Genomic DNA, 26,279 nt, shown 5'->3' on the forward strand with positions numbered 1-26,279 from the left:
TCCCTACAGGTATGTCTGCTTAAATGATCCAAACAGTTTGAAGAATTCCAACACCAGCTTTTAGGAGCAAGGGAATATCTCCATATGAAAACCATTTTTGGTTACCTTAGCAGCCTCCTCAATCACAAGCTCTGCTGTAAAGCACCTTTATAATGGAAATGGACTTTGGGATTTCAAGGTCAATGTGACAACACAGTTTTTCTGCATTTTGATTCAAATGTAATTCACATGATCACTGAGGCTCAGAGGTTCTTAAGAGAGATGGAGGCAGGAAGAACGTCCACAGAAACATCAATTTGGGAGAAAATTAACATTTAATTGTTAAACTTTCCTAAAGAGCAGAGAATACAGACATAACACCTATGGTCTGATTTTCAGCATCTATTTTCTTGTTTCATTAGTGGCAGTATCAAACGCTGAGTAAAAGCCTTTTGTTGTTTGGAAGAAGGTGGGTGGAGGTTGGCCAAATGATGGACACCTTAGAGACAGAGACCAGGGAAGGTGAGATGGTGCAGGCTGTATCTGTGGGAATTATTTGAACAGATCCCATCTGTGTGGCACTCAAGGATAGGGGCAAGCTCTTGCTCTCTGGGCAGGTCTCCTATGTGTCTTCAGTGCACATTTTAGCAGCCAGAATATGTTTTTATTCTCCCCTGTGGCATTTGGTGTGTTAGGACAGTGATTTCTGCCTTGATCCTGATCGTTCCTGTCATTCAGCAACTGCTGGGTGGCCGCTGGCCAGCATCAGCAGCACGGCCCATGACAAAGCCAGCAGTGTGGAGAGGTGATTGATCCCAGGGAGGTGCCACAGGGCTCTCCAGCTTGAAAGTGTCCCCAAAACAGAGGTGGGATGTTCCTCTGGCTCTGACTCCTTGGTGGTGAGGTGTTTTTGAGCCTGCAGCACATGAACCACTTTGCGCTTTGGGAGGTCCTTCTTACTCTAAGTGTTGGTCCCCAACACACAAACGAGCTTCCCCTGAGCCTCAGAAAGGGGGTGGTGCACAGAGCTGCTGGAGGAAAGTGGGGGCTTTTTCCCTGAAGGAAGGTACATGCGTGGACCTCACACATCCACACATGGGACACGTGGCCTGTCCTGGACACTGCCCCTGTGTAAAGCTGTGGGAGGCAGGTGGGAAGAAACCCACCCTCCCTGAGCTGCCCATGCACAACCTTGAGGTTCTCCCCAGCAGTGGTGGGGATCAGGATGGTGCTGAAATAGTGGGATTTAGAGAGTTTAGAGACCTGAATTAGGACCTCTCCTGGATCTGCAGCCTGCCCTGGTCAGCACAGCCAGATGCGGTCAGGTGTACCCGCTTGTAGGGGAGAAGCTGTTCGGTGCCAGACCTCTCACTGGCTCTCCCAGAGTGGCAATTCTCACTGTGTAGCTTGCACTGGAACTCCAGTACTGAGATGGGTATCTTCCCAGAGCTATTACAAAATAACTTCCCACGAATAGCCCAGCAACCCAAAATCTATTCCTGCAGCCTGACAATTTCAGTGTGTTGCCAGCTCACAGCTTTGCTGCCACCCATTCCTTAAGGCAGTTTTGCCCAGCACTGTTGAAAAGGAAAACACTCACTATGCCCTGGGGGAAATGAGGCATGGAAGTCCCGTCATCACTGACAGAAGTTTTGTCTCTAATTCCCCATCTGCTCTTCTGAATGTTAACCTACAGTGCTGGCACATCAACTTAAATGATAAATAAGAATTCCAAGCAGGAAACAATAAAATATTAGTCAGATAGGCTGGTGGTGTCTGCAAAAATGTGGAGTGGATGCTCATGTTTCAAGGAAGAGAAATTATAGGACAAAATGATGTTGTTATGTTACACTGATCAAGGGAAAATGCTGTCACAGAATATGACAAAATAATGCTCAAAACCAGATTTATTTATATTATACCTTTAACACATATAGAATCCTGCACAGTTCCTCCTTCTTATTGTTACTTGTGTTTAGCAGCTGAGTAAAATAGCACACAAGGCAAGAAATCTGTGAGGAGGGTAATAATGTGATGCATAGTGTTAACTTGCTTGTTTTGGAAATATCCATTTATCTTGGTTAAATAGAAGCTTGGCCCAAGTACTAAGCCAAGTAATCATGATTAGGGAGAGAAAAAGACATTCACCTCCTTGGAAGCTCAGTACTTTTCAACAGTAATAGCACTGCAGTGACATTGTTCAGAGTTGGATGCTTTGCAGTAATTAATACACATTATTGTCATATGAGGAATGGAAGCATCTGTGCCTGCTTCTACCATTGCTTTCATTTCTACACCAGTTATGAGACCAGAAATACATTGGGGTTTTGTTTCGTGGACATGGCCCCTTCATTGTTCACCGTGCTCCACTGCCCTCAGAGATTTTGTTCCCTTTTTTGTTCAAAGCTGCATTGAGGGCACATGCACACTCCTGTTTTAAAGAGACTTTGCTTTTGTTCTTTCTCACTATCTTTTTTCCTGACTTCCAAGAAAAATTGGTTTTCTGCTAAAATATACTACAAGAACATATCTGTAAGGAGATTCATGAAGACCCGAGCTATTGTTTTCCAAAGAGGCTGAATCTGCATCTGTATCATCCAGCATATCACACACTGAACTCATCTGCAGAGCAGGTGCTTTAGAGTTTACACCTGGTGTTTTGACTTGGTGCAGCACTGTGCTAAGCCCAGTGCATCATCCTCATCTCAGCAGTCAATCGACTCCTCGCCTTACCAGATTTCCCATCCAGCTCACACCACTGCTTTGTGCAGTTCATTGCTATCTTGCTGCAATCTGCTGTTGTTCCTGCCCTCTCTTGTGTGGGCACACCACTACTCTCTTTCAGGTTGTGGTCCTTATCTTTCTAACACTCTGCCTTAATGTGACCCACTTAGTTTCCCACTTTCTCCCTGCCTTGCTCATCAGGCTGGATTTGATCTGTGTCCTAATCACAAATGACTCCACTAGAAAGGTTTCCTTCTTCTTGCACTGGAAATGGTTGTCTGGGACATGTACCTGCCCTGCAGGAATTAGGTATTTGTACTGTTCTTCCAATCAGCCAGTTGGCTTCTGTCCCTAATACGTGGCTTAGACATCCTTAACATCACTCCACAGACTATTACAGAAGATACCTGGTCATACATGAGCAGAGGTCCCCAGCTGGCAAGCATTAGCCATGCTTAAAGGTCACTAGAAATATTACTACCACATTATTCCCAAGAGTTGTTCTATTTTGCTGTCAACAGTAGAATTACTCAATGGAGAGAACTCCCTTCCACTGAATTACTGTCTTAATACTGAGTTCATTGTTAAAACAACAGTTCCTTGCCACTAATCAGAAAAAAGCAATCAGTCAAAGCAAACAGGGATCTCCAGGGGCACATGTGTGAGTTCAAAGGTCCACAGAGTTGTAGCTGTGTTGCAAATGACTTAGACTCAGGAGCCAATAGGCAGCTGCACCTACAGAATTACATTTTAAAAAATAAGGACATAAAAATTTTAAATTCTGTGAAAATTATGTGAAATGCATGCAGGAAAAAAAATATGTCTGGAACTTTTCTACAGCACTTGAGCACAAAATTTTGGTTTTGGGAATCTGACACAGCAATTGATCATATTCAACTAAGAGGGCTACAGATGGTGAAGTTTGTGTTCTGAAAGGATGACAAGCCACTGCAGAGTGCTTATGATGCAAAATTTACCCTTTTGTAATAAGACAAAGAGGAAAGATGCTCGTGAGAACCAAGCTGGGTGTTTGTTTTTACCAGAGAGTTGCTTATTTCACAGCTCCATGACTCAGTGTCAGTAATATTGGGTATTACAACTGTCTTTCTCCATCAAGCCCTTTCCTTAGTTTCAAGGGAGACAAGTGATTTCTATCCAGTGTCTGTCTTAACCAGGTTTCTAAGCTGATGTTCCAGAACTATTCACAACCTACCTGTAGACATTCCTCTACTTTCAGAGGTCCTCCAGCAGGTCTGAGACCAGTTGGGGAGGAACACAACTGCCTGTCAGCTGGAGCTACACACTCAAGCTCCTCCTATTCCTCCAATCAGGCAGTTTCTGACATTTAGATCTCATCTATTCCTTGAATATGTCAGCAGATGTAATACAACATTTTTCACTGACAGACAGAGAAACTAAGCCAGCAGCACAGAGTTAAGTCATTTGATTGAATTTCCAGGTCACATTGGCAGGGCTGATCCAGCACACCCAATCCTCTCTTCCCTTCTCACTGTTTTGGATCAGATCTTTTAGGAACTTGCCTGCACAAACACAGTGCAAAAGTGGTTGCCTGCAACAGTAAAGTAGCTTTCACAAAGCAGAGAGCCAACCTGCTTACTGGGTGAGCATTGCAGGCTGGAGTACTTGTCTGAACCAGGGATGACACCAGGGAAGAGCTTTTGTAAATCATGTCTTTGCTCTGCTCTGAGTCTCTGTGTCACACCTGTACCTTTGCAGTATGAACAGATGTCTCTGGGTGGTGGTCTTTAGTAAGATGGGACATGAGAAGCTGCAACAGTGGCTTTGTACTGGTGCTGACTGCCCACCCCTCAGCAGAGTACAGGTCCAGCCAGCTGCCCTCTGCCAGATGCTCATAAAAATTAACAAGAAGACTAACTGCAGACTGCTGTATTTTACCACAGAAAATAAAGTCAGACAACAGCTAAAACTGGGGAGGGTAGGAGGGAAAGGGGAGCACAGAAGACAGACCAAAGGCAACATAAGTGTTGTATTTATTTTCTAATCCCATCTCTTTTAGTGTCTGTGCTGAGCACTGTAACTAAAGAAATCTAACTGAATTAGAATTTCAATATGACCTGAGCAGATTGGAGCTGTTTCCATTCATGAGCAGCACGTCCCAGCTGTAATTGCCTGCTTGGTTATCCACATAGCTCTTTACAGCTAATCCAAATGCAGACTCAAAAATAAATAGTGCCAGAGCATTCACTTCCTGCTGGGCAGTAGTTTCAGCTCTCCTCTGCCTTTGCTTTGTTCTGGCTGGTGCTCTCCATGGCACAGGGACTGACTCAAAGGAGATAAAGGATGATTGACCCGCTCAAGGAATTAGGTGACAGAAAAGCCACTCCTGACGTATCTGCCCTGCCTGTTTGTGCTTTTCCTCTGGGTGTTACTTTGCATCTGTTTATCTTTCTCTGCCCTCACCTCTCTCCCCAGCCACATCACTCATGCAGTATGCTTCTCCTTCATGGTTTCCCTAAAAGCTGCTGGTGTCCTCTGTGTCCCCAGAAGCACATCACTCTTCCTCTCCCTGTGCTCCTACCTCAAACACACTGCCAGTATTTTAGTGTGAAGCAAAACCCTCTTCGGGGACATTTAAAAGCCATGTCCTTCTCAGATCAACTTCCCTGGAGGGGTGTAAAGCTGAGGCACAATTGCACAAAGCTGGACAGGGCTTCCCCATGGATGGGATTTGGCTCAACCACATAGCAAGGCTCTGCCTTTGCTCTCTGACATAGAAGTCTGTACACGTCTGGCTCTCCTCCCTCCTCCTCACTGGGTGGAAGGTGGTTGTCCACCATTTTCAGGCTGTTTTTTCAACTACAACCACCACAGACTTCCTGAGAGCCTTTGGCCAAGTCTCAGCAGCCTCTGTGCTTCTGTTCATCACCTCTAAAACAGCACTGCCAACACCCTGTTTCTTCATACTTGGGGTGTAAATCCGAGGTTCCTGAGCTGACAGTGGTGAGTGGACATAGGAGTCAAGTCTGAAGCCACCTCACTTCAGTGTAGTCAGAGGCATTCAGCTCCCACTGTGCAACAAATTACTCTTAGAAATAGATTTATTAGTATCCAGAAGACCGTTCTTTAAGGTCTGGTCCAGTAGGTACTCACAGAATCTCAGCTGGGGAGAAGGTCACTCCCTCTTGATGACCATCAAAGAGACTGACCTCAGCATGGACCAGTGTGCCTCCATCTCCTTTCTCTCACCCCATCTCCATCTCCCACTGGGTTTATCAGGGCATAACCATGAGCAACAGAACCTCCTCACTGCCACCCACATGCTCTTCCCCAGCCAGCCTGGCCCAGGGCTGTACAGCCCTTCTGGTGCAGAGCAGCACCCAAGGTGATATATCCCTCTGCCATTGCAGAGGACTGTGTTAAGATTTAAAGGAGAGCATCAAGTGAGGTAGTGCAGCACTTTCACTGCCTTCCTCCTTACCCCCAGAATCCTTCTCCATCAGACTACCTGGTCTTTGGCAGAGTAGATCTCCCTATAAAACTCTCTTGGCTCAGCTGGGTAGAAGCAGATTGTAGGGAGGCGACCCTGCCCTTGCACTGCCACACCCCCTCCCAGAACCAACCCCATTTTAGAGGCAGATTGTGCCCCTCTCTGAAGCCAGGGAGCAGCTGAGATGATGAATATAGTGCTTGTCCAATGTGTCACTTGCTACGTAAATTCAAATTCAGCACAGAAAGCTAAAAATGTTTGCAGAATCCTGACAGGCAAAGTGGACAATTATGTTCAGCTGTTCCTCACAAATGTTGATCCTCATGACTGCAATGTGCCAAGAGAGGCATTGCCTCGTGCTTGGATTGCAAACTCACCAGCACCAAAGCATGAGGATGGTAGCAAGGGCTGGCTCTTCACTACGTGCTCTGGCCCCTGGAGATGGCCTGAAAGCGTCCTCTGCCAGGTACCCTGGTGGCACCAGCACCTCTCTTGTACAGACAAGGAAGCTGAGGCCATAGTGCCAGACTCCAAGGCAACCAAAAGGTCACCAAAGAAGAGAAGTTGTGAGTCTCTTGCTTGCAATGACAGGCAGTAGCTCCCTCCTTTGTAGCTGAACTGGGCACCCAGGAATTTCTTCAAAAGTTGCAGTTTCAATCAACTACATCAGAGTAATTGAGACTAGTGCAGTGTGGCCAAGGTGAGTGAAAGTTATCACTGGGATAGTAATGTATAGGAAGAGACACTTGGGAAAAAAATAAGAAAATTGGGGAAGGAAGTTAAAGGTAAAAAGATCAAGAAGAATAAAGGCTATAAAGTCTACAGCCATGCTGGATGGGCTGCTTGTACTAGGAAGGTAGTTCTTGGGAAAGGGGAAGCCTAGGGATGAAGGGCATCAGTAAATAGAAAGGCTTGAAACTTTTTCAAAACACAGAAAGTCCGCACCGGAGAGAAAACCATCATGAGATGGAAACACAGAAGATTCAAAGGTTACGTTGGAATATTTAATTTTGAAGTGTGAACATACTGTTATGTAGCAGGGAGATACAGATACCTCAGCCTTTCTGAATACCTCTCTTTCTCCTGTATATACTGGAAAGAGGGAATCAACAATTGCCAAGAATGACTTCAATTTTAAAGAATTATTGCCTTAGAAAACATACTTAAATTTCACTATGTTCCACACACTGTGTTTTGCACCTCCATGCGATGGCTTCTGTTGTCACCAGCAGCCCCATTCTCCTCCTTTGGAATGTCCTAGATGTGTCTGTGACATGGGAGCCCAGAAAGACCACTCTATGTCCAGGATGTCTCCCTCATTCAACTTAAAATCTAGAGGGAGAGCTCAGCTCTTAGCTCTGTGGGGATTTTGGAGCAGGGTCAGAAATAGAGGTGAATCATTAATGAAGCATCATTAACCATCAGTCTTCTTATACTCATGTCAGTATATTAGCACCAGCTGCCCATTGTCCATTTTCCCCTTGCCATAAGGAGGAACCCCAGATTCAAGGTCATCTGCTGGTTGAAGTAGTCTGTCAGTACAGCTGGAGCTCCTGAGATGCTGCAACAAGAGCAGCAATTAGTGTCACTCTGTCCTGCCCCACACCCATCAGCTGCAGAGCACCAAAGTTCCCTCACGAGGCACAAATTCATCCTTTGATGTTGCTTTTGCTGCTTCTCAATTCAGAGCTGCTGCTGCCAGAGCATTAAATGTTCCCTAAGTGGTGACTGTCTTCTGCTAATGCAGATGTATTTCTTTTGTGAGTTAGCTTAATTCTGTCCTTGGTGTGTGTTTTCTCTCTTGTTTTGGATGCAGACAAGGGTTCTAGGTACAGCTCTTTCATTCTTTCAATACCGGGACTGGAAAACTGCCCTGGATCATTTCCTGAATCAGACAGGAGCATCTTAATACAATAGTTACTTCCATCACTCTGCCTGGGAAACTCTTCCATGCTCTTCCAAGGTACCTGAAAGCCAGGCTACCCTCCAGTCAGGCTACACTTTACATCAAAAATTCAACAGGCTATTTTATTTATTCTCCCATCCTTCATCACACACCACTTTTCCCTGTTTTCTGGCTCATCAAAGCTACAAGAGAACATTCTATCACCAGACAGAGGCACGGGTAAGACCTATTGGGACACAAAGTCTAATTGTCCATATTCGGTAAATTCACCTCAAAGTGAACAACTGCAGGTTGTTCCTTGCAGGTTGTCTTTGATGTCTGGTTTCAGTCTCTTCCTTTTCTCATGGGTGATGGTGGGTGGGACCACACCAAAAAAGGGTCTATTCAGGCATGAGAGACCAAATATTTCCCATCACTCAACAGCAACTGACCCATCTGTCCAAGAACTGGCACTGGCAGCTGTGTGGTGGCACAGGGAGAGGTTAACATGTGGACTAGCAGGAAAACTTTGGGGTTTCCAGAGAACTGCATTGGGGTTCAAATGAATCCTCTGGCCAGGAAATAATGGGATAAAGCATCCAGGATTTGTCAGCATGGACAGGGTGGATGTGGGTATATTCAGACAGAGTTGAGGTGGTCAGTGATTGTATCTTTAGGTGAATATTTAGCTTTTGTTGCCTTTTGATTACTCAGGGTGTCTTTTATGAGGAAAAATTAATGCAAGTGCTTCTCTTTTTACAGTGGCCACATTGCCCAGGAAATGAAATGTCATAAGGGGGAAAAAAGCTCATTAGATGGTATCATAAATGGCTCTCCAGGGTCTCAGAAAACCTATAATTAACATAAACGTAGACAGAGGCAATGACAAGCAAACACACATATAAAAGCCAGCTTTCCATCCAAAAACATGGTCTGCAACATGTCTCTTTGGCTGTTCACAGCTCTGGGGACCTGGAGGTAAGGGACTTTTATACCAGTCATGACACAAACTGAAGACAGAGGGAGGAGAGCAGCCAACCCAGGGTGAAAGTGAGGACAACAGAGCATATAATATAGTCCCCAAGGTACCAGCTAAGGGATTTTGTGATTCACCCTTGGAACTACATCCTTTTCTGGAGCAATTTGAAGCAAATGCTATCCTGGTGTGTTTTCTTCACACTGAAATCCTCAGTCAGGTGGTTGCTGTTAGGTGGACATGTTGATACTCCTTAGGACAGGGCAGAATAGTTCTAATCTTGTAAGAGCTATCTCAAGTCTTCGTCTCGCAATAGCTGAAAAAGTAGAAATCTTGTCAGATTTTCTAGTGAGTTCCATGAAATCCACCAGAAGGTAATGTTCAAGAGGAGGATGAGAACAGGAGAAGATGGGAGGAGTGGGACAGCATCACAGACTCATGTATTTGTACCAGACTGTGCACTCTTTACTCTGCATTTCTGCCTTTAACCTTGAGCATTTACTCAGAATAGACTCAGATATGAAGAATGAGGTGTGTTTTGTAAAAACCAAAGCTTGGCCTCCTTGCCTGTCTCTGTAGCAACTGTGTCAAGAGACAACTGCATTGATGCCACACTGTGTAAAGAGTGAAGGAGACAGAGAAGTTCAGGCAAGGTCAGGCAGAAAGCCCAGAGTCCCACCCAGCATCCTGACTAACAAAAGTCACATCAAGTACAGCAGTATGTGGACAACCTGCCTTACAGGAATATCCCCCACAGAATCCAAACAGTCAAAAAGCAGCTTGAAGCATCTCTTCTCCACTGTTTTTAACAGGTATTGTCGTGACTTTAGGTTCTCCGTCTGTTCAAGCAATTACACAATCCACTCCGAATGCGAGGCTCACATCCTGCAGTAATGAGTTTCACAGGCTGATTACTTGTTGCATGATAAAAATAAGTTGCCAGCAGCTGACTCTAAAAAACAATGGGGAAAAAAAAGCCAAGAAAAAGTAGTGATACTTGTTTTCTCAGAAAAGAGAGAGGGGGCAGGGAAGGAACAAAGTTCTCAATCCTGCCCAGGGACTTACCCAGGATGGGAGAAAGGCATGGAAGTTTCCTAACTGACCTGATGGGGCAGGGCATGCTCATGTAGGTTGCAACTTCGGAGGTTATGAATCCTCCAAAGGCCTTCAAAGATGGGTCTTGGGGAGGTTGTATTGTTGCTGGTGCACAAAAGATTTTCATCTGACATCTAACCCCTGTCTGAAGGAACCATGGACGTCAGTCACTTATGTCCACGTCTGGAGCAGCATTATGATGTCATCAGTGTTACAATTTTACACAAAATTAGGTGCGCAATTGTGTGTTAAATAGTGGTAGTTAGCTTGGATTTCTCAACTAATGAAGCAGGCAGCATTAAAGCTGTCACATATGGACTGCTCCAGGGCACTGGCACTATAAGGGAGTCTGAAATCACTCCCACTTCACTGGGAAGAGAAGCATTCCTTTTCCTTCTCTGGCATCCCCTCAGTGGGACAGATGCCCTGACCCAGCTCACAGCCCAGCAGTGCTCCTGCACTTTGCTCTGGAGCTTATAAATCTGCCTTGCTACCCAGGGAGTCCTGCCTGAGTGTCCCTGTAGGCTCAGACAGGTGGCAGAAGCTGCTGATCACCTCTAATGTGTGCCTAAGTTTTGCTTAATTAAGAACAGCCTCTCTAATAGCATCCATCACCGTCTCCTGATGGCTCTGGGACCACTCAGGCTGTGGCAGCACAACCAGCCAGACTTTCCTGTCATGTGTGACATCCTAAAGGGTGCAATGGCAAATATATAATTTTATTTTCCAGCATTAAGGGACTCAGCCTGGGACAGGCTCAGTCCAGAATCTGATGTGGCCCTTGGGTAGTTTGTCTGACCCCTCCTGTATGGCTTGGAGCAGAAGCACCAGCTGGGTGGTCACTGTGGTGTTGTCTGAGGTAATGTGGATGAAATCTTACCCAGCAGTGTGAGGATTTGGCTCAAGGTCTTACAAGTGAAATTTCTGACCAATATCACTATAAAAACACTTCGTTTTGGCTGTATTGATTAGATCCCAGCAGATGCTACTTTACTATAGTTATTTCAGAGAAGAAGTGCCTCATCTTGTAGTTTATTCCCCAGTAATTGACTACAGTGGTTGTAAGGAAAGAACAGAGTTGTTCTTGGCCTTCAGACTGCAGTGATGACCACAGAATCAGGGAAAGGACTGGTCCTTGTCTGCAGGTCCCAGTCCCAAGCCAGCATCTCTGAGCATGGAAGCAGGATCCCAGCAGGGAGGAGGTGGCAGGAACACCAGTTTGGCCAGTTTGCCCATCCAGCTGCCCAGCCAGGGTGTGAATTTGGCCTGGGGCTGTGTCATGGACCCTGTGGTGGGGGCTCTGGGCTGACTCCAGGTGGAGTGCCCAGTCCATCAGCACCCATCAGCCTGTCTGTACAAGGATGGATTTTGGCTCTTGTCCATGTCAGTCTTCCCCTGCAGCCACCTCTATAGTATTTAAGTATTCTCCTGGTTCACCACTATGCAAATATTGAAATTAGCCCTTTGCATGATTATGGAGACAGTGACATTACAGACTTTCTCAGATCATGTGCCTTCTCTGCTGACAGCATCAGCCATCAGGTTTATTCTTCAGTGAGCTAAAGAATGGCCTCCAGTGTATGAAAAACTTCACAATGAAGTATTTGGTATCTGGAATATTTCTTTTTATTTTTTTTCCTTAAGCTTTTATCTGAATGCATTAAAAACACAAAGTATTGTGCTGTGAAATAATGCAAAATACGGCCCTCATAAGAATGGCCCAATTCTCAGAGATGGAGATTTTTAACTGGGCCTCACTAAAATCAGAAGAAATTAAAAGAGGCTACGAGGGGAGCCATAGCCCCACTAGCAGGTCCAATATAGCCTGAGCCCCTGAGAGAAGGCAGCAGGTCTCATACCCTGCAGTGAAACAAAGAATTCTTGGGCAGGGATCTAACTGGTCTGGCCAAATGGCCTCAGGATAGGAATTTCTCCATGGGAAAAGATATCTTTGTCATATGGGTTACACTTCCACAAAATGTCGCATTTACATCTCATACCTGTGCCTCATTCTGACACCTTCCCTGAGAGCCTCACCTTAAGGAGAGCTGCAGAACAACAAAATATCTGTAATGAGTGTGCATGTGCTGAAACAATAGCCATTTTGTCCCCAAAAAATACTGCCATAAGAACATTGGACACAGATATTACCTTTTCTTAAACTACTGATGATTTCTTGCCCGTGGTGCGAATCCTTTGCAGTGTGGAGCACAGCCAAGCCTGATTAGCCAGCCTCGCCTTTTGCCAGTGGGACTAAAGGGATCTATTCTCCATTCTCACACACGGATCTCTCATCCCCATTATTTTACATCTCACCTCGAGTTAACACATGGTCCATCTTCAGAGCACGCTGGGCATGGCCACAGGGGATCTGGCATGCTGGATATTGTGTGCTCTGCCATGTTGGATGGGCTGTGACAAACATTATCCCTCTTCCCCCAGGTCCTTCCATCGTCCCACTGCAGCGAGCAGAGCCAACACTGGGCAACCCTCTAAAATGTTTATTTGGACCAGTGGCCGGGGATCTACATCTTACAGACATGATGAGAAAAGGTAAACGGCACCTGTGCTGACTGTCTCTTATGGGTTTGAATATTTATGGGTGTGGCCCGTAGCTTCTCCCCAGTGGTGGCACTGGAGAAGTAGGAGGGATGCAAAGGCTGTCCTTCCTGTGCTTCACAACCCCGGCTGCTGCTCCACCAGGCACAGGAGTGCCAGGGTTACTGTGCCAAGCCAAAACAGAGCAGAGGGGCAATCCCAGAGCCACGGCCAAAGTCTTCCTTGTTCTCAGGACATGAGCAACACACCGTGACCATCTCTGAGGTCAGCACAGGTTTAAAAGCACACTAATGCCCAGCCACAGGTGTGCAGCCCCAGCTCCAAGCCCTGTGAAGCCTTTATACTTTTTGCAGGTGTCCTGCTTCCAGCCATCACCCACACTGGCCCTGCACCCCCTCCGGACAGCACACAAACACAGTGCTTCCTGTCCCCCAGCCAGATCACTGCCCCACACAGCTGTTACACATCTGGAGGATGCTTCCAGCTGCCAGAAATGTTTTCTGGTTACACACGTGCACACGTGAGGATGAGGGTGTGTGCAACACATTGCGCAGTAGCTGGGGGTTGTTAAGCTGCTTGAAAGTGAGCTGGTGTCTCACCAGCCCACTTGAGTGGTGTTGCTGGAGGGAACAGGCTGAAGCAGACAGAGGAATAAATGAGTTACCGGATCTCCCAGGGGAGCAGGGAAATATGCCAAAGAGAAGGGAAGGGAAGGAGAGGTTTGAAGTCCACAGACAAAGGCAGTGCTCAGCTGGGAACGAAAGAAGTTAAATATCAATGATGAAAGAGCAATTGTCGGTAATGCTCAGACTCATCATTCCAAAATCCCTCTCCTTTGTAGTAAGATTTGCTGGACAGCTTGTCTTGTCACAACAAGGACACATTTGCCGTTCTTTTCTTTCCTTTGCCCCTTCCCACCTCTTCTTCCGTTCCTCTTGCAGTCATTATTAAGTGTAATCACAAAAAGTCAGACTCCAGTGAAACAAAAATGGATATCAATGTATCTACAGTGACAATTAGTGAAACACACCCTTCAGTAATTCTAATGAGACATTACTTCTGGCATCTGCTTGGGAAAATGCACTCCTGAATTCAGGAGCAGAGCTACCCTCAGGACCCTGAGATTCTTTGGAAAATTGGCCGATTCACTAAATGTTTCTGCAAAGATTGCATAGGTGTTCAGCTCTTTGGATTATCTGATCCCAAACAGATATTTTGAAGACAAAAAGGCCAGCTTGGCAGCATGAACTTTCATTGAGGCTGGTTGTCTAAATGCCTCCTGTACTTCTGCAAGTCTCTTCTTTAATCAAATTTTCCCCAGGCTAATATTCTTCTACGTTAGGACACAGTCATGGTCCAAGGTTAGACACTTGGAGGAGATATCTACCCACACTTTGGGCTGGCTGGAAGCCATGTACTCCTGATTTGCACAGCCTTTGACTCTCACCATGCCTTGAAGTTGGGCTGAGGGCTCACCAGAGTCTGGTCAGTATAAACCCAGGCAGAGCTCATCCCTGCCTGCCTGCAGAAACAGGGAAAAAGGGAGCAGTATCTCTGTGCCTACACACCAGCCATGGTAAATTCAGATATCTTGACAAGCCATTGGGTGGGTTTGTTTCCTAAGAGAGTCTGTAGAGCTCTACAGAAGGACTTCTTTGTATCTTGTGAGTGATTAATAAAATGCAGGAGAGAAAGGGAGGAAAAGAAGATGGAAGTAAGAGAGTGTTGATGGCAGCCTGAGGACTGATGGCAGCAGAGGAGAGGTGTGAACACAGAGCAAGTGCTGTTAGTGGGAGAAACTCATCCTCCAGTGTCTGGCAGTGATTTTAACACATGTAAGGTCACCAGTGCCATCATTATATCCAACAGGTGGTGCCTTGTAGAGAAATGACTCACCTTAAATGACCCTTTCCTAGGGATTTTTTTCTTTAACCTTCAGACAGGAAGATTGTCATATGGATCAGCAAACTTGTCACCCAACATATGCTACGACCACAGAATTTTCAGGGATTGCACCATAATATTAACTGTGCTGCAATGAGTCACTTGCTCTAGAGGAATCACCTCTGCCTGGGTGGAAGGTATCTCTCAGGCGTCTCTTTTTGCAGGATCAGCACCAAAATATCTGTATTTCATTGCCATTTTAGCCATCAACAATTCCCCAGCTGCCACATTTTATGCTTTGAAAAACTAGTCAAGCCCTCATTCTTTCTCAGCTGTCAAAGAGGCTCTGCACAACATTGCAACCATTGGAAACACAAGGCACTGGTTTGGTTTGGTTCAGTTTTGTCCAGCCTGGTCAGGAAGAGGGAAGGAACTGAGTGAGCAAATATGTTAATATCTATAGGAATCCTTCTACAACTATCACTGAGTCTATTCTGAGAGCTCCAGAGATATTTCCTGTTGCCATAGGTCTACTAGCAAAAACCGATGCAGCCAAACATACCTGTAAAGAAAAATGTAAAGAAGTTGGCTTCTGAGCAGAAAAATCCCTGAGCACAGGGAATTCTGCAGGTAAGATGCAGGACTAGTATCTGACCATTGCATTCAAGGATTTCTGATATCAGTAAACACCTCACCGTGAGGTAATCTGAGTGACATCTGCATAACCACTGTGATAGTAGAGAAGTGAATGGGAATTCAAAGTCATTCTGAATTATTCAGGCAGGCAGGCAACTCCTGTCTGACAAGCCCCACAACTGCGTGGTGCCAGAGGAGGCAAGGTCTCCCTCTGTGTCACACCATGGTCTCTTTGCCAGGGGAGGGCTTTGAAGGTAGGTAATTTGTGTTTATTTGAAATAAATAACGTAATTGCAGGTGCCTGGTTATCCTAGCTTTCCCGTGAGGACACTTAACACTCTTTACAGAGCTCCTAGTACTGCTCATTTTGGAGCAGGAGATACAGAAGGATCTGCTGACCACATTGCAGAGGGATCCCAGCACTGCTGCTGTGCAGGAACGTGGAGAGGGAAATCTCTGCTCTGTCCCCAGCAGGCACAGTCACGGCTGAGATTTCCTCTCTGGCATCTGAGCCCAGGGAGAGCAGCCAACCCTTATTCTCTGAGCAACTTGGCAAAAAGGACGTGGAAATTTAGCAGGGGAGAACTTCAGTTTGGAAACAACCAAGTGCAAAAAGACCTTTTCTCCTTGGAGGCTTGCTTCCTATTAAATGTCTTTGCACACGGTGGGGAGACCCCATGTTCTGACAGCTGGGACTTCTTTAAAAACAACCAGCCCCCCTTGAGGTCGTATGAGGAGCTATCCCAAGTAACCACAAGTATTAGACGGAGTCACCCGGACGAGAGAGTCTGGGATGCAGCGATCTGTACTTAAACACAGCACAGAGGCAGCTGACTGTGGCTGTGCAGCTCTGGGATCCAAAATCAGCCAGCTAAGCACGGCATTCTTCCAGCTGACCGAGCAGAGAGAGGCCCCTGAGCTGTGCCAAGAGTTCACAGGTGCCCAAGCCCACCCCGACACGGCTGCACACCCTTGTGCAGGGTACTGCTGCTGCCCCAGCGAGGGAGCTGCTGGGGCTGCCCTGCCACTGGCCAAATACTGGGCACAACATATTTTGTTCCCGAAACCAGGGCTCTAAGGGGCAAAAGTGTGAAGTTTTGTGACAGCAGATGTTCCCAGTATCACACGGAGAGGATTTACACCTCCCCAGTGCAGGCACAAGTGTGAGGAGGAGGAGGAGGGAGGGCTGCTCAGTGCTGTCTCCTGTGCTGTGGCAGGACTGCTGTCATGGGCTGGCATGTGCCACACCACCACCTGCCCGGGGAGGGTCACCAGGCTGGCTGACTCCTGGCAGGGATTCAGGGGAAAAAGCCCTCAGTGAGGTGTACCAGGCATCACTTTGCTGTTGCTCAGGGCTTTGAATAACAAATATTTACAGAAGAGCAATGGAAGCAGTGCTCCAAGCCTGACCTCTGAGGCAGAGCCTTCTTTAGTTTTATTTCCTATGGTAGGTGAGCTTGGAAGATGCACCTGGCAGGTGGTCACCAGTCACCCTTGCCAGGTAACTCATTTCCACCACACACCCTTCAGTCCACCCTTTTTTTTCCCTCTTATGGCATGTTCCTTGGCTCAAGGCCACATGGGAAGCACTTGTAACCAATCTCAATTAGCTATTTGTTTTTAAATTGTCCATTTGTATCCCTTTTATATCCTATGACATTAGTGAGTGATTGCACTGGGCCTGTTTTATGCCTCCACGTTGACATAAGTTATGCTGTGTGATCATTTAATGTGCTGGAACTACATGACAATCTCTGCCTTCCTGTCTGCTTCCATTTGGGAGCAATGCAAATCCTAACAGCAGCAGTTAAATACAGTTTGATAAATAATAATAGAAAAGTAACATTAGGTTATTACTCTACATTACTTCTTTGAAGGCAATTGCATCTGCCAGCTTACAATATATTTTTTCTCCTGAACAGCAGAGAAAATCTTGACAGGCTGAATTACCATTTCATTTCCAACTAGGAAAACACTGACAAGTTTTAAAGGATGGTTTTGAAGAGAAACCATGGACATCTAAAGATTTAAATTACATAAAAAAACCTCAAGGGTTCTTAGGCACAGGAGACTATTGACTGCAGTACCATCTAAGCAAGATTTTGCTATAAAACCCCACACCATATGTGCTTTTCCTGACTGTGACTCATCATCTAAATAGAAATTCAGTTCCAGTCTCATGGAGTCTATGATTAAACATATTTTTTGCTGTTGCTTCTACTGTGTTTATGTATGATTTTACATCTGTCTTCTCTCTATTTCTTTGTCCTTAATAGTCAATGTAAGTTCTCTGGTTGGTCTGACTCAGTGAATTTTTTTTCCACGGGTGAGTGAAACTTGGTGGCTTCAGCTTAAACGAGTGGTGGGTTTGCTCGAGCCCAAAGTGACGTTGATGTTGCTCACCTGCCATTTTGCAGACAGTGGAAGAGGAACTTCTCCCACGTGTACTACTGTGTCCATGTTATGGTGGTGCCAGGGCTCAGAGGTGTGCGGTTCACATGCTTCGGGTGCTGCCTGGATGATTCAAAAGAACCATAACAGAAAACACAGGAGATTTTGACCAGCCTCAGGTCTGTAAGTACATTTTAAACCCACAAAGTTTGAGTGTGTTTGAAATGTACTCAAATATTTCCTTCTCCACCATTGTGTCCTCATGACCCATTGAATCATCAAAGGCTCGGAGATGAAAGAAGGACTTATGGTTAGAAAATGCAAAGGACTCTCTGCTGAAGGGGGAATGGTTTGTTGTATCTTCCTTTTCTTTTTTTTTTTTTCTTTTTTTTTTAATCCCAGAACAAATAGCTCTGGTGGATAATTCTCTGAGAGGGTTTTCACTGTAATGAGTAACTGGGCTTCCAAAAAGCTGTTTTATGAATAAAGTAAATAAGATTTCAATAAAAAAAAAAACACAGAAATCAACTGCAAAATCCCCACAGTGTTTCATGAGCTTTGAGTCACGCTCAGGGCAGAAAATTGCCCAAAACAATAGCCCAAAACAATAGTAGTGAATCAAAAGAGAGCATGGTCCTTTCAGATAATATTAATGATGACTTTCTTCAGGCTATATCCTACATGTGGTAACATAAGACCTGTTACCCTATCCAGTTGCAGAAAAGACTGAACATCTTCTGGTGGCCTAAGATGGCACTGGCAGGTCAAAGGCACCTCTGGAATAGTTCTACTGAGCCAAAGAGGCTGTTCCAAAGAACGATTTACTGAGCTGGCACAAGTGTCTAACTTTTTTATTTGCTGTAAGGGGTTTTTACCTTTTCAGAAATGGCTGTTATTTATTTTAGAGATGAATAAGTTTCCACCAGGTCAGAGTGAATCCGTTGAAAAAGGACACCTGAGGACCTTTAAGCCTTTCTCTCCATGAGATGGGTATGGAGGTGGAACTGCCCACCCTGTAGAGGTTGCATTGATGATTAAATATGAACTTCACATAAGAATGTATTATTTTCAACCTCAGAAATATTTACCAAAAAATCAGGGATCACGACCTACTGGACAAAAGGAAAACAGTCACAGCCCTAAAAGCTGGAGAAGACCGGGCCATACTCCTCGGGCTGGCCATGATGGTGTGCTCTATCATGATGTACTTCCTGCTGGGAATCACGCTGCTACGGTCCTACATGCAAAGGTAATTTCATGGTCGTCCCTGGTCTCACACCCCTGCTCCAGCTGACTTCATGTGCCTTATTCTTTTGACTCTTTTTATTAAAGTTTTATAATTTTTCCTTTGGTCAACATAAGCTTGACCCTGCACTTCCTTGCCCCAATATAAATCAGGCACAGCCACAGTGAAAAGCAATTTGAGTAATACTGGCATAAAGTGAGGGAAGAATTAGATTCCTGTTTGACAAAATCTTGATCCACAGGCTTTAGACTTGGCACAGTTTAACAACAGTATAATACCCATATCAGCTGGCCTGCAGTCTGCTGAACTTATAAGCTTCTCAGGAGCTGTTGCTGCAAAGCCCAGACTCAGGACAAAAGAGCAAAAAATAATATTCAGCCTTGGAAAACAGCACACTTCCAAATGAAGGATGGAGAATTAATTTGGGAAAGAAATCAAGCTCTTTATAACATGTAGCTTTCCATGTTGGTTATTAATTTAATTTTAAGAAGTGAAATCCTCATGATAGTAATCTGCTGAAAGTGGAAGACCATCTTTCATCATTCCTGCACTGCACTTAATTTTTCTGAGGCTGTCTCTGTCTTCCTCCTCTGCCACCGAGCACAGAGTTTGTCCTGTGATTCATTAACAACATTTGTAATCAGTTTTCAAGCATCAGCTGTATTTAAAATCCAGCACAGACTGCAATAAAGCTGTCAGGGGTGGTTTTTTTCTGCCCTGATTTGTGGAGCTAGGAGAATGAAAAATGTGTAACGAGGCATCAAAATATTAGTCTGCCGTGCCCCAAACCACACTAAGGCAGGGGTACATACCTGGCACACTTTGGGTTAAACTCCACAGGCTTCTTCTTTAGGCACATGCAATAAGTGCCTACAGTTAACAGGTATGAGCATCCTCAAATATACTGGTGCACATGCATGAGAATATTGCCTCTTGACCCTGCAGTGACAAGGAATACAGATGAGGATGAGCTGTACTGATTGGCAGCATCTTATTTGTGTGATAAAGTTATTTGTCCTGTTTTAAATCAAGGCAAAATTTAGATTTTGAAAACTGAGATGAAGACCTGTTAAGTTTCCAAGAGCATTTGCTCTTCCAAATTGCTCTCCCAGCCCTTTCAGCAATATCAGGGTCAATTGCAGAGGCTGCTAAGGTCAAAATTGCTCACGCGGAAGGAGTTGATTTATATTGTAAGATACGTGGAAAAAGAATTGCCAGAAGATATCAAAGCACCTGCAAAGTATCAACTATTCCATCTTCACAAGTCTGTGGTGGGTAGGTGTTACCTTATTACCCCCCTGCATGAATAAAACAGCAGCCAGAAAGGTGAAAGTGAGGAGAAGACAACCCAGGAGTCCTTGCTGTCACTTTTTTTCACACAGCCAGATCTCCTCAGGGGTTCTTCTCTTTCACAGCAATACCCCTTCAACAAACACTGCCTGTGAGGGGAAAAAGATCCTTTCATTCCATTTCCCCCCAGAAAACATAGCATAATTTAATATAAATGTGAAACGGAATATACAAGCAGAATTACTGCTAAAGCAAAACAGCAATAGAATTAGTCAGAAATCTTTGATATCACTTACTATGTAAAGCCTCTCATCGGTTTTGTGAGGGGCAAGCAGACCCTCATCCCCTTCATCGTAGGGTAGGACAGCCACACTGGGAGCGAGTTGAGGGGCTGAACACGATTAAAAGGGAACCCTGGGTGAAACCTTCCCCCAGCCCACAAGGGCTTTTTGCCCTTTCCCCAAGGAAAACACAGCTGTAGATTTTTAAATACATGCTCGTGAACATTACTAGTGCACAGCCAGGCTCCATCATTCCAGTTTTAGCCTCTGGTGAATTGGAGATAAGACGAAATCCTCCAGAAAAGTTACAACCACTGACTTAACTTACAGAAAACTGAGCGAGCTGCCACTAGGAAAAGCTTTCCCATAGGTACGGCTGCATGAGGTACCACTCGTGAGATCCTGTGTCTTCGTGCATGTGAGAATATATACCCTGCTAATTCAAAACTGTGCTCTCAACCTTCTCTTTAAATTGACCTGGACTTTTAGTTAACCATCAAGTCTTGGCTCAGGGTGTCTTGTCATGCACGACTGTGTGGGTCATGCTCTCCCCAGCGCAAGCAGCTCAGTTTTCTTCTCTCTCTGCTTGACATCCTTTCAAATATACCTTCTTCAGGGTCAAAGTTCCAGTTCACTTTTCATTTATACACAGGCATAGGTGAATAGGGTAGTTTTGTGCCCAAAGGCTAAACTTTGGGTACTACAGAATAAAACACTCTCTGTGATGTGTGACATGAGACAGCCCAGGCTTTGCTCAATGCCCTGCAACACGTAGCCTCTCCTTTAAGACGCCCCCAGTATATCTCTGATGGGAATCCTGAGATGGCTTTAGTGCTTATTTGCCTATTCTTGCCATGCTCTAATTTCTCTTTTTTTCCTGTTTAGTGTCTGGACAGAAGAGACTCAGTGCTCGCTTCTCAATGCATCCATCACAGAAACCTTCAACTGCTCATTTAACTGCGGTCCAGAGTGCTGGAAAATCTCTCAGTACCCCTGCCTGCAGGTGTATGTTAATCTCACCTCTTCTGGCCAGAAGCTTCTACTCTACCACACTGAAGAAACAATGAAAATTAATTCTGAGGTAGGAGCACAAAATAAAATTTGTTCCTAAATGGGTTTCTGGAGGGCTTCTCATCTCATTATATCCATTCCTCACTTTAAATCAATATAAGGCTTCCAGCTCCTGCTTCACTGGTAAATACAGAGCAGAGAAAGCAGAAATCAGTGCACAAACTGAGCTCATGTGTCTGGAGAGGGGCAGCTTTCTGCCTCCATCCATTCCACAGAGGGTGCTGTGCCCCAAGGACGGGAGCCTCCCTCGTCCTTTGCAAGTGCTTTACAAGAGCAGGGGAGCACAGAGCACTTGTCACACTGATATTCTCATGGAGCTGTGGACAAGTCACTTCCCACCCAGGCATGGCTCCCCATGACGGTGAACACCCCTAGAAATGTGCAGGGAGCATCCATGTGGCAGTGAGAATGGATACTCCTTTCTGCGAGGCCAGGCAAGGTGGCAGGGAGAGACAAGAGTCCATCTCCATCTCTGGTGACAAGCTCTGCACCTGAGCAGCTCCACTGAGGTCAGCTGAGCTGCTGGGGTCCAGGCACAGCACTTACCCTGCAAAGTTCCTGAAAGTTTGCTGAGTGACGACTGCCAAGATAAAAGCAGCAGCACAAAAACAAAAGGCCTGGCTTTGGGGAGTGAATAAGCCAAGGAGTCACCCCATCTTTACAGCACAACTTCCCTGATTCCAGACATTGATCTTAAAGAATTATCTTAAGCAAGTCTGAAGAATTCCCCTCTCTGCCTCTGCACGTACACGCTCCAGCGTAACGCCATCCAGGTGGGATGGAGACAGCTCCTGTCTGGAGGCTGTAGCGAGGCAGCCGATGCAGAGAAGGCGCGTCCTCTCCAGGGGCAGTCACAGCTGTGTGGCTGGCCTGGGGCTGTGCATCACTCCCGGCCAGTGCCCGCCCTCGCAGGTGGCTCCGCGCTCCTTCCACAAAGAACCGCAGGATGGGACAGGGAATTGTCCCTCTCCCCACCTTCCTTTTCTCGTGTTGACAGCACCGGTATCTGTGAGAATACAAGCTGGAGTGAGCAGGCGCGCAGTGGAATCATTAGACTTACAGGTGCCAGATCTGCATTAACTGCTTGATTATCCAAGGTCACTGAACCCCAAACTGTGGGCGCTTGGCAAAGCACACCCCGGAACAGCACAGCCCCGTTTCAGGCTGCTGACAACGTAACCTATTGTGTTTCTATTTATGGCAGCCGTTCAGTAGACCAAATTACTTCTGCATATTAAGATGAAGTGATATTAAATTTAGTCAAAGCACGGCATGGTTGCACTAGGCTGCTTATTCTGCTGGATAATTAACTCCCATGACTGAGAGATGGAGTCCTCTGGATGTGAAGTATGAAATGGAGAAGAGTCCCCTCTTTTTCCCCTCTGCTCTGGCATTAGTGCAGGAAGAGGCACTCATTGCGTGTGAAGCCTGAGGCAGGACAGACCCCACTTCCTGCTGGGGCACAAGCAAAATCATGATGTGCACGCCTCAATTTGATTAAAAGAGATCAGATAAATCTCTATGCTCCACTGATTCAAATAAATCAAGAGATTCAGCATAAATCTCCACATTGTTATTGATAATTTTTGCTTGCTGAAATGGACTTTGAAATTCCCCCAGATGCCACCTCCTCTTAATTTAGTGTAGGCACAATTAATACTTCTCCAGCCCAAGGTTGTTTTACAGGTTAAGCTCTGCTCTCAGGAGAATTCCTAAGTTTTCCTGACATGCTGCTGGCTATGTGACCTGAATTCAAAAGCAGTTTTGAGTGGAAGTTTGCAACGTCTATAAAATACCTGGCTTCTTGCTCATGGCTCAGATCCGCAGAGTTTCCAAGTTCAAATCAGCACAACCTATCTCATCACTCCAGATATGCTTTCCCTCTTCCCTGGCCAGAGAGCATCCCCCATGCAGCAGGAAAGCAGTCCTGAGCAGCACTGCACGGTGATGCTCCAGTTGGGTGCCAGCTGTCTCTCTCCATCCACCTACTCAGATCTGTGTTCTCTGTCTTTCCCCTTGCCAAATAAACAAAATAAAAAAACCAGTGCCTGGCTCACTGAGCTCTGACATGACTGTGAACAACACAGAGCACTGTCCTGACACTCCAAGGCCAACACCAGTGACCTTGAAAAGGTCAGCACCCCTCCACCAAGCTCTCTGCTTTGCTGAGCACCCACACACACACAAAGCAACACCTGGAGCCCATCTCTCTCCTCTCCCCAGCCAGCACGGACGGAGCAAAATCCACTTTGATCTTAAATAATGATTTATTCAGGAGAATTGCTGTCTAACCTGGCTGTCAGCTCAGAAGGTGGAGTAAGGAGTAGGTACAATTTATACAGAGATCTACAGCATGCTGCTGCCAGTCTCCGGTGGGAATCAGTGGGAAGTCAGTGGATATCTGTCAAGTTGCTCGAGTCTTTTCAAGAAAAGCACATGAGACTTTTTCTGGCTTTTCATTGCTCTCACTGTTTGTACTTTATCTCTAGCCTTTAGGACAAGCCCAGCCCCTTGTCAATACTACAGACAAAATGGTTTAAATGCTTCCACAGCTGCACTTTTCTTCCTCAGCTGCCAGAGGCTGGAGCAGCCTCTGTGAGAGGTAAATTGGCCATGGAGCCAGGCTGTCACCATGAGGAAGGGCTGTGGTAGTTAAAGCAATTAGAGAGGCCCCATTTTGATCTCATGTTATGTAATTTTGATTCTTTTCATGTCATAGGAGCTACTGCTGATTTATATCAGTTCTCCATTAGTGAGATAACAAGAAGGATTTAATCACCAAAATCACCTGTTACTGCCTGAGACTCTGAGATGATGGGGATTCTCAGGGTTTGCCACTGAAGGCTCAGGTATTTATAGGCCAGGAAGGAGTTTGCCTGGTGCAGGGAGGGGAAGCAGAGGTGTTCACCTGTGGATTCCAGTAGACCCATTTCAGGGCTGGAACTGGAGAATTCCATCTGGAGGAATCAATTCAGGACAACTCAGACACAGAACTCGTCCTTCAACCCTTCTCCAAACCTGTTGCCTTTTCCAAAAGAGATGTAAATTGACATCCTGACCACTTTCTCACAAAGATTGCCACAGCATATCCTAAGTTTCCAGGCTCAGCTTGGACTGCAATCCCAGCCACAGACATATGATAAGAGTTGTGTATTTCACTGCCCAGCCTGAACTGGGGGCTTTTGTGGCAACAGCCTTTTCAGTGTAACATCATTGATTTAGAGGAAACTGCCTCCAGCTCGCCTGGAGAAGTTGTGTGAACTCCATCCTTGGAGATATTCATAACCTGACTGGACAAGTTCCTGAGCGCTGAGCAGAGCACTGGGCTGGATGTGTCCAGAGGTAGTTCAGACAGGACGTCTACCCAGTTCTTTATATTAGGAAAGTAGAGATGAAAACGTTAATAACAACTTCTCTTTGTAGGAGTCTGGTAGATCCTTCTTGTGCTCAGATTGCAAGGAGCATAAGAACCACCTTTCTCATGCTATATCACAGAATCTTCACCTGAGGTAGAGCACCAGACATTGTTTACTTGCAGATTTCCAAGTGTTGGACAATGCAGAAGTGCCATAAAGCGGCGCAGATTTGGTTGTCTACGTGCACAGGTACAGCATAACAGTTGTGGATATAAAATTCCTTGCCAAGCATTGGAGAAAACTACTGAAAATTAAAGCTATTGAAAACAAAGAAAACATCAATACATCCCATTATTGAGTCTTCCTACTTGTTTGCCAATCACCTATGAAAAACAGCAGAGCCAGCCCTGTGCTATCCCTGGGATCTCACTGGGGAAGCCAAGATGTTGAAGGAGGCCAGGAGCACTCCACAACCACAGTTTAATGTCCTTGTCCTAGGGACCTACTCAAAGCCAAGGCCAAGATGTCTCCAGCATCTCAGGAGAACCAGAGTGAGGCAGATAGCACACAGAGTAAAGGGCACACATGCCTTGGAGAGCACCTGGGAGACCACAGCCTGGAGAGAGAGATGGCTTCAGCACAAGGAGTCTGCATGAGAGGCAAAATAAACTTCCCTAGCACAGCTGCACTTCACAGTTTCATGCTCCCAGACCTTCCATCATGGGCAGCCCAACATGGTTGGTGCTCTGTGCCAGCAGGTGTAGGAGAAATGTCTCCAATTCTCCTTCAGCATCAGGTCCCCTTTGAAAACACTCGGACTTGCTGCACTCCTGGGACCTTCTACAGAATTAGACCCCAGGAATCTTTCCTCATTTGGGCTTCTATGTTTTCCATTTTCTGTCAAGGGGAAATTGTATTTTGGCAAAAGTGGCCAAGTTCTTATTTAATCACCTCGTTCAGGATACTTCACGGCAATTCCAGAAATAAAAATGTATAGCACAAAAATGACAAGGAAAAAAACCCCAAACCCCCCAAAAAAACACAACACAAACCCATCTGAACTGGAAATACTGCTGTTATGACAGTGATAACAGATAATTTATTAAGAGAAAATGAGGAATGTTTCACTGAGAAATTTCCCCTGCTTAGTAGATTATGATCTATTAAAGACTCATGGGCACTGGAAAAGGGCTCGTGACTTTGGACATTTAAGACAAATTTGGTCAGGGTACAAGAGAATATCCTATAGGGAGCAGACATGCACCAGCAGGAAGATGGATGAGATATTAATGCTCTGATATTTTTCATCTCTAATTTCCAGAGCTCTATGAAATATTCATAATGGCAGTGTGGCCACGCTCCACCATTAATGCTGCAGTCTGCTAACGCCAGACAATCTCTCTGCCATGCTTCAAATCATATTCTGTGTTAATAACT

At 45.5% G+C, this 26,279-nt stretch overlaps 1 protein-coding gene across 11 annotated transcripts in view; it reads left to right on the forward strand.

Moving 5' to 3' along the window:
* LOC103625095 (calcium-activated potassium channel subunit beta-2) overlaps nt 1-26,279 on the forward strand; it is a 143,043-nt gene that overhangs the window by 113,732 nt on the left and 3,032 nt on the right. For 6 of the 11 annotated variants that reach the window (XM_017726906.1, XM_017726909.1, XM_017726911.1 and 3 more), the window contains 3 exons: nt 12,571-12,681; nt 18,677-18,847; nt 21,301-21,496. In XM_017726906.1, coding sequence (XP_017582395.1) covers nt 12,571-12,681; nt 18,677-18,847; nt 21,301-21,496 — 478 coding nt within the window. The remainder of the gene's footprint in view (nt 1-12,570; nt 12,682-18,676; nt 18,848-21,300; nt 21,497-26,279) is intronic. The other 5 variants (XM_017726910.1, XM_017726908.1, XM_017726913.1 and 2 more) reach the window with 3 other exon arrangements.

This window comes from Corvus brachyrhynchos, unplaced genomic scaffold, assembly GCF_000691975.1.
Source record: "Corvus brachyrhynchos isolate BGI_N302 unplaced genomic scaffold, ASM69197v1 scaffold162, whole genome shotgun sequence".
Lineage (NCBI taxonomy): Eukaryota > Metazoa > Chordata > Aves > Passeriformes > Corvidae > Corvus > Corvus brachyrhynchos.